Source organism: Dipodomys merriami, unplaced genomic scaffold (assembly GCF_024711535.1).
Source record: "Dipodomys merriami isolate MVZ:Mamm:240054 unplaced genomic scaffold, mDipMer1.0.p SCAF_1, whole genome shotgun sequence".
In the NCBI taxonomy this organism is placed as follows: Eukaryota; Metazoa; Chordata; class Mammalia; order Rodentia; family Heteromyidae; genus Dipodomys; species Dipodomys merriami.
Genome location: NW_027202270.1, coordinates 42,023,094 through 42,031,788, shown reverse-complemented (window position 1 = coordinate 42,031,788; position 8,695 = coordinate 42,023,094). Strand labels below are relative to the sequence as shown.

The following is an 8,695-nucleotide window of genomic DNA, read 5'->3' as shown; positions in this document are numbered from 1 at the left end:
AATTTATACAAGTCTTGAGATATTTTCACTGTAAAATTATAACATGGTAGTTGGGCTGGGTTGTGTATACTTGTGTAAGTAATTAATGCCTTAGAGTCTATTCTAGAAATTTTATGGTTTTCTTAAATTTCATGTGTCATAAATATTAAAAAATATAGTAGCTAAATTAAGCTTTATTGGGAGTCAACCCTATAATGATGTTATGCTCACCATTACTTATTAAAACCAAAAGGATAATTTATTAAACTGAGTATTTTACCAAAAGCTAGTTTGCTTGATCTTTGCTGAAAATATCAGTTTATTAACAATCAATAAAAGATGTGTCTTTCAAATAATTATGTGGCCTAAAATTTTGGAGTTAGATCCTTTTTGTAACATTTGCCCAAACAAGCCTGTTATAGTGAGTTTCTCTTTTATAGTGTTTTCTCTTTTAAATTAATTACTTCAGATTTTAGCATACCAGGTGATAATATATCCATCTCTTCCTGAAGAATGATAACAAAAATTTGCAAGTTTATTATCCCCCAGATCTATTCTTAGATAAGAATGAGAATTACTTCTGCCCAGTTGGTGCTCAATCTTGTTATTGGTTAGATAATTCTGAGAGGGGGGAAAATACCCTAGTTTGGAGGTTAAAAACTCACCTCAGCCATCATGTTCTGTCATCCATGTAAACTTCAGTTGATGTTTCCAAAAGGTATCTGCTTTCTTTATGGCAGAGCTTCAGTTAAATATAAAAACTAGCCACCTAGCAATGCTCAAATATGGGCAGGTGCTTTTGTAAGTACAGTTAAATCTCAGAGTTACAAATCAACATGAGATCACACATTGATAGGACAGTTACTACATAAAAATCTCTGAAGAGGGGCTGGGAAGGTGGCTCAGTGGTAGAGTGCTTGCCTTGCATGCCTGAGGCCCTGGGTTCCATTCCTCAGCACCACATAAGCAAAAAGAAAAAAGCTGGAAGTGGTGTTGTGGTTCAAGTGGTAGAGCGCTAGCCTTGAGCTGAAGAGCTGAGGGACAGCGCCCAGGCCCAGAGTTCAGGCCCCATGACCAGACCCCCCCCAAAAAAAAAAAATTTCCCAAGACCAATACTTAGAAAAATTAAAAACACCACTAAAAGAAAAGTAAATCCAGGGCTGGGAAGGTGGCTCAGTGGTAGAGCGCTTGCCTTGCATGCTCGAGGCCCTGGGTTCGATTCCTCAGCATCTCATAAGCAAAAAGAAAAAAGCTGGAAGTGGTGCTGTGTGGCTCAAGTGATAGTGTGCTAGCCTTGAGCTGAAGAGCTGAGGGACAGTGCCCAGGCCCAGAGTTCAGGCCCCACGACTGGACCCCCCCCCAAAAAAAAAAGAAAAAGAAAAGTAAATCCATATTTTACACACAGAAAACTTGCAAAAGGAAAAATCTACTTAAAAGGAGACTATAAAAAGAAAAAAATGTTATCTAACATTGAAGAAAAAAAGACATTGAAAACTTATTTTACAAAAGGCCTCGCTGAAAGCTTCTGCATCATTCAGATTACTCAAAGATGTCAAAAATTCAAGTTAAAATAGATAACTTTATTGAGAAACGTGCTTTGTCAGTGAGAAAGTTACAATTACAAATATTTTCACTTAATAAAATTAATATATCATTAATTCTAAAAACATCTCTTTATTATCTGAAATTGCATATCATATCATTTTGATCCAGGGTTTTCTTTAGTGTGCCCATGGAAAAAAAAGTCCATTGTGCAAATTGCAGAATGTATGAAGTATGATTTGTTCGCACAAACTCACCACTTGAACTTGAGTTGCCTGCATGCATGTGAGTTCTATCTCTTTGCTCAACTATGAAAGTCTCCTGGTAAAACAGCGAGGCTTTACGCTTACTCCTGAGCATTCAGAGTCATGATGTCATATATTTTTAAAAGGTTTCACAGCAAGACTGTTCTGCTTAAAATATCCCCATTCCCTAATCATAAAATTGATGTATGTTAATGTTAATAGTACACTAAAGAATAAACTCCTCGTTAACTACACTCAGCTTCCATGCAGGTTCTTTTTTGCTTTTAATGGCACTAACCCTATAATTTTCTACATGGTTTTTTATATATGAAACTCTAAACATATGAGATAAATATTTGAATGTTTTAAATAAGTTAAACCAGCACTGATAATAATTAAGTTGATGTTCAAATGTCATGTAAATGGATTACTTTTTAATTTTTTGAAGGTAAAGCTTATTTGAGATTGCTGTGGTCTGAATGTTTCTGTCTCCCTGCAGGTTCACAATGTGATGGCATTTTGGGGAGGTGTTTAGGTCACAGGGTAGAGCCCACAAGCATGGGACTAGCACCCTTTTAAAGGGTCAAAGAGACCAGAGTTCTTCCCCTTCTACCATGCGAGACACCATTAGTATACTTGAATCAGGATCAAGGCCCTCACTGTTTTACAGTGTTTTACAGGGCTAGTTTTCTGTTGTTTATAGGCCATCCAGCATATGCCATTTTGTTTTATCAGTCTTAATGGACTAAAATAGAAACAAGTAATCAATTTTAAGAAGTAATTTTAAAAAAAGTTTTTGGTGGTAGTGGGGTTTGGACTGAGGGCCTCACCCTTGCTAGGCTGTTTACCACTTGAGCTATATTTCCAGCCTTGCTTTGGAAATGGAGTCTAGCAAACTTTTCTGCCTAGGCTAGCTTTATGATCCTCCAGATTTCAGACTCCTGAAATAACTAGGATTATAAGTGTGAGCTACTGGTGTCCAGCTACATAGGCACTTTAAAAAAACTGAATTCTAAACAGTGGTAGAATGGTAGAATTTTAAGATATTATCTTCACACATGTATGTATGTTTTTTTTTCCTTTTTACAATTTTTTTCTTCACTGCAGGGAACAAATTATTGCTAGAGTTATTCTGCATTTTAATATTTTGCAAATTCCAGAGATGATACATTACATAGCACAATTTTAGTAACACTTAAATGAATATGTTCAAATTGCCTATAGTAAAAGATCAGATTATTCTTTTGTTAAAGGATTATGGAGATGATGAATGTCTCTGAAGTTGTTATTCCCTTCTTTGAGAGCTTGTTTGTTGGTTCTGGCTGGGTAATGCAGCCACTTATACACTTGTGTCTGAAGAACATCTCCCTGTCTTGGAGAAGGCTATCCTCTTTGTCTAATTGCACAGCTTCAGGAGGGACACACATGGAGTGGTGAGGGAAGAAGGGGACACCCATGCAGCCTGCCAGGCCTCACCAGCCAGATTCTGGAATCAATCCTGGTGATCAGTGGGGAAACAGATGCCACAGCCCCATTGCCCTCACATCCATTGTATTCCTTTCCTAATGACATATATTTTAGTATTTTGTGTAGAAACGCAAGAAATACAAACTTTAAAAAGTAATACCTTTAGTTTGTAAATAAATAATATTTGTCAAAGAAATGGAAAAATTAAAAGAATAAGGACCTTTTAGGATTATTAAAATTCTTTTTAAAGAATTCTATCAATAAGTGTAAACTGATATAATTTAAGGTGCATTTGTCTAGCAGTAAATTTACTGAACTTGACAGTTTAAAGGATAGTCAGTATTGAGTTTTAAATTATAGCAGTTATAGGAAGAAATTACTTTAAATGTTGGCATGTTAGTATTCTAGTAATTATTCATTATCAGAACCTGAACTTTTGATTTGGTTTTCCCTTTTCCTTATGTTTCCAATGTGTTTTATATACACATACAATCACATGATGTCAGTTTGGGGTAGGGATGTGTCTTACCAGGTTTTACAAAAAAAAGTAACTGAGGTTCAGAGAGGCTGGAACTTGCCCAAGGTCACACAGCCAAAAAGTGATAGACATGATTATTCTTGTGGGGTTCCTTGCTTCATAATTTATATCTTAGGGGAAAGTGAGGATGGGGATGAATGCTCAATTACTTTATAGCTTTCCTGTTGAGGGGTGTTTGAATGAGTAGCAGGAGGACTTTGTTGAGGACTCTTTTGAAGAAATCTGTAAAACAAGTACTCATCCCGAAATTCATAGTCATTGGTAATATGTTGGATAACACCCCCTTGTACCAGTCTGTCTCCATATAGCACAGCTTCACCACGATCAGAGGCAAGGCCAACTTCAATGAGCCAGTTCACCAGGTCACAGCCACAGAAGGTCCCAGCAGAAGTCTTTGCACCACACCTGTATGTCAAAGGAATGATTCACCCATATGTTCTGTAAATCTGGTATCAGCACTGCGTAACAGAGGACAAGCAAGGAAAGACAGAAAGAAACAAGGAAAGACAGTGTGATGGTTAAAAGCATAGCAGGAATGAAACTATTCTGAACATAAAGGAGTTGCTAACATGATGCTGAATGATCCTTGGGAGGAAAACAAAATATGTTATTAATGCTTGTGAAGACAGAAATGCTCAAGCAATACAAAATGACAGAGATAATGTAAATGTATTGTCAGAGATATATTCCTTTTATGGAAGCATGGCCTTTGATGATAAAAATCTGTTTTGTAGACAGTTGAATATTATATTTAATAAATGATTACACTATTTGCTTTGTTAGGTAACTCCTGTAATCCCCAAATTAGGGACGCTGAGGTACATAGATTTCAAGATTACAAGGCTGTTCTAGGCTACATATAAATAGTGAGACCCTGCCTCAAAAAATAACAAATAACAACAAAACCCAATAAACAAAAACAAATGACTGCTTTTCTACTTTTACTAAGCTACACAAATCAAACTTTATTTTTAGCTTACAATGCCCACAAGTAGTCTTTCTTCTTGCTCTCAGCAACTAACACAACTATATTGATGTGTTTCCAGGAACTTACTTTATTAGGAAGCAAGAAAAAATAAGTAAGCTCTGTATTGCTACAAATCTAAGATTTTAAGAGTGTACTTTAGTTGTGAATCTACTTGGTGATTATTTAAAATTTGTCTTCCTAATGCAATGTAAAATGCCTTAATTATGAGCAAATAAAGAAAAAGAAATGTGAAAAATAAACGATAAAGGTGGCCTAATTACATGAATTATTTCTATTTAATATAAGTATGCAATAGACAATAAGAATCTTCCCACCTAAAGTGCTTGACAATAGGAAATAATGGATAGGAGAGCAATATGAAATGAGAAATAAGTAATGGAAATCTTTAAACATTTTGCCATAAATAAAAAATTAGTTTCATGTAAAAATGATAAAAGGTTAAGATACATTTTAATTACAATACAATTTAATTACAATATTTGACCTGTGCCTGAGCCTTCTTTCTGCTTATGGACTTTGAAATTTTTAGTCTAAGGCCTTCTGTCCCAGACTCAGAGTAATATATTTTTTTGTGGGGGGGTCCAGTTGTGGGGCCTGAACTCTGGACCTGGGTGCTGTCCCTCAGCTCTTCAGCTCAAGGCTAGTGCTCTACCATTTGAGCAACAGCGCCACTTCTGGCTGGCATTTTTTCTTTTTGCTTATATGGTGCTGAGGAATCAAACCCAGAGCCTCAGGCATGCAAAGCAAGCGCTCTACCACTGAGCCACCTTCCCAGCCCAATATTTGTTTTTTGATGCTTGTAATCTGGCTGTAACAGAAGCCTATGAAGTTGTATAGAGTGACAGATAATGTGACACTGTAAAGGCTGTAGAGGCTAGAAAGGAGAAAACAGCCTACCATACAACTAGCTGGTGCCTGTTCAGCCATCTGGGACCAAGGCTGGTGGTCCTGCAAGTGACAAGAGCTATGCTTTCTGACAATTGGTGAGCATCACAGACCTGACATAGCTAACATGTAGTTTTCTTTTTCAGATTTAAAAAAGCAATTTTAAATAACTGAAACTATGCATTGATAATATCTTGAAATAATTGTGTTCAACCAACCCTTTAAGGTAGAAAACAAACTTTTCTTCATAGTTTGTCATTTCTAGAAACTGGGCTAGCCCCATCAGACATTTGTCACCTAACTCAACCTTAAAAGTAAGATTTTACTCAGGAAGCTGAGATCTGAGGATCACAGATTGAAGCTGGCTCAGGCAGGAAAGTCTGTGAGAGTCTTATCTCCAATAAACTACTCAGAAAAAGCTAGACTTGGTGCTGTGGCTCAACTGGTAGAGCACTAACCTTGAGTAGAGTGGCTAGGGACAGTGCCCAGGCTCTGAGTTCAAGCCCTAGGACTAGCAAAAAAATAAAATAAAATAAAGATTTTTAAAAAAAGGAAAGCTAAGATTTTGAGAATTGAACTTGATTACAATCACACATCCATGCATTTCTGTAATAATCCATATCCAACATGGCCACTTCCTACTACCTATATTATTTGCCTTCTGATTTTAATGACATGTATGTTAAAAAGAATGGCACAGTTCATGGAACTAAACTATCCTGGATATTAATCTTCATAATTTTTATTGTCAGAAAACACATAAAAGGAATAGGTTTTTATGTTTTGTGCTTTTGTTTCCTCTTTCGTGACAATAAAAACTACTAGCATTACAACATCTGTTTATTCAGAGTTCATCATTTCCTACTACAGCATATTCACTCCAAACCTTGGCAGTTAGAGCAATAAATGTAATGTCATGGACTAAATGTTAGGATTTGAGGTGATAAGTGGAAGAATTAAGAGGCAGAATTTCCATTTTATGTGACTTTAATTTTTTTTGTTAGTCATGGGGCTGTCTGAGTGCTGTCCCTGAGATTCTTTGTTCAAGGGTGATACCCTATTTTGAGCCACAGCTCTGCTTCCAGTTTTTTTGAGGTTAATTGGAGGTAAGAGTCTCAGACTTTCCTGCCTCGGCTGGCTTTGAACCATAATCCTCAGATCTCAGCCTCCCAAGGACCTAAGATTACAGCTGTGAGCCAACAGCATCTGGCTCCATTTTGTTTTCTTGAGAGTAGCACTAATAATATGAAATAGCATGGCACTATTGGAATATAAAATCAACTTGCAGTCTAATGTATGAGAGGCTAGAAAGTGAAAGGGAATAGCCTAATACACTACCATTAGTGAATAGCCAACGTGAAGTAAATGTTGGCATTCTGCCATTTCTAGAGTTCCCTTTAAAGATTTACAATTTATATAGAAACAAAAATTATATGACTCTTTTGTTGTTTTTTGTTGATCATGGGTCTTGGTTGGGGCGCTGTCCCTGTGCTTTTCAGCTCAAGGCTAGCACTATACTTGAGCCACAGCTCCACTTCCAGTTCTCAGGTGGTTAATTGGAGATAAGAATCTCATAGACCGGGCTGGGAAGGTGGCTCAGTGGTAGAGCACTTGCCTTGCATGCCTGAGGCCCTGGGTTCAATTCCTCAGCACCACATAAGCAAAAAAAGAAAAAAGCTGGAAGTGGTGCTGTGGCTCAAGTGGTAGAGCGCTAGCCTTGAGCTGAAGAACTAAGGGACAGCGCCCAGGCCCAGAGTTCAGGCCCTACAACCGGACCCCAAAAAAAAAGAATCTCATAGATGTTCCTGCCTGAGCTGGCTTTGAACTGAGATCCTCAGATCTCAGCCTCCAGAGTAGCTAGGATTATAGGCGTGAGCCACAGACTCTAGACTATATGACTTTTAAAGGACATTAAAATCATGGTAGGTGCTGGAGGCTACTTGGGAGGCTGAGATCAGAGGATCACATTTCAAAGCTGGCCTGGGCAGGAAAGTCCCTGAGACTCTTATCTCCAATAAACTAACAAAACAAAACAAAAGTCAGAAGTTGAACTGTTTCTCAAGTTGTAGAACACTAGCCTTGAGCAAAGAAGCTCAGAGATAACACCCAGGCCCTAAGTTTAAGTTTCTGAAATGGCAAAAATAGATAGATAGATAGATAGATAGATAGATAGATAGATAGATAGATAGATAGATAGATAGATAGATAGATAGATAGATAGATAGATAGATAGATAGATAGATAGACAGACAGACAGATAGATAGATATTTGATAGATAGATAGATAGAATTAAAAAGACATTCAAATCAAAGTGATATGGCTTTTTATATGCCATTTCTTAAACTACAAATGGCCCCAGAACTGTTAGCCTGTTAAAATCCAAAATTAATCATGTAAATATAATTATCTGGAATCTATACTGGTAATTGGCTTACCTTCTTTTCTTGACAATGTTTCGAATACAGAGGTCACGATGATAATGGATAAATTGTTGACAGGTCATTTTTATTTCCTCAGAAACAGGAGAATCTCTGTTTTCTGCTGTTTCTTTATTATTCCATAGAAATTCAAGCCTGAAAAAAAAACAATTTTTAAGTAGTCTATTTTTAAGGAAAGTAAAGTACTGAGAGAATCCTTTCTGCCCCCTTAAAATGACTGCTTCAAAGCTAGCTGCAATACCCGGACACCATCAGTTTCTGAAACAGAGGCATACTTGTTATAAATTCACTTTCCTATTTAAAACAGGCTAGGTGGTGACCTTATAACTCTTAACAGTTATGAAAAAAGATATGAAAATATCAGTATCTTAATAGAATAGATTTTCACCGTTAGAAGGATATAAATTTATTTCAAAACTAAATTTACCTTCTTTTGAAAGGTAGGATGATTAAATGTTTGTCCAATCCAAAGATTCCAAAGGAAATAAATCCCTAGGGAAGAAAACAAAGTTTTTTTTTTCTGGATTAAACAATAAAATTTCAAGTCAGAAAAACTACGGAAGCCACCAAATGTAGTGTTTGAGGAAGCAATTGATAGTAATAACAACAACA

The 8,695-nt window shown here is 36.6% G+C and overlaps 1 protein-coding gene across 1 annotated transcript in view; it reads right to left on the bottom strand.

Annotated features, from left to right (window-relative positions):
• Positions 1-1,538: 1,538 nt before the first annotated feature.
• The window catches only part of Gpr155 (G protein-coupled receptor 155), a 45,451-nt gene continuing 38,294 nt past the window's right edge, over positions 1,539-8,695 (bottom strand). The window contains exons 14-16 of the mRNA XM_070020671.1: positions 8,511-8,575; positions 8,081-8,218; positions 1,539-4,176 (exon numbers count right to left, since the gene is read on the bottom strand). Of these exons, the coding sequence (XP_069876772.1) occupies positions 3,876-4,176; positions 8,081-8,218; positions 8,511-8,575 (504 nt within the window). The 3' untranslated portion in view covers positions 1,539-3,875. The remainder of the gene's footprint in view (positions 4,177-8,080; positions 8,219-8,510; positions 8,576-8,695) is intronic.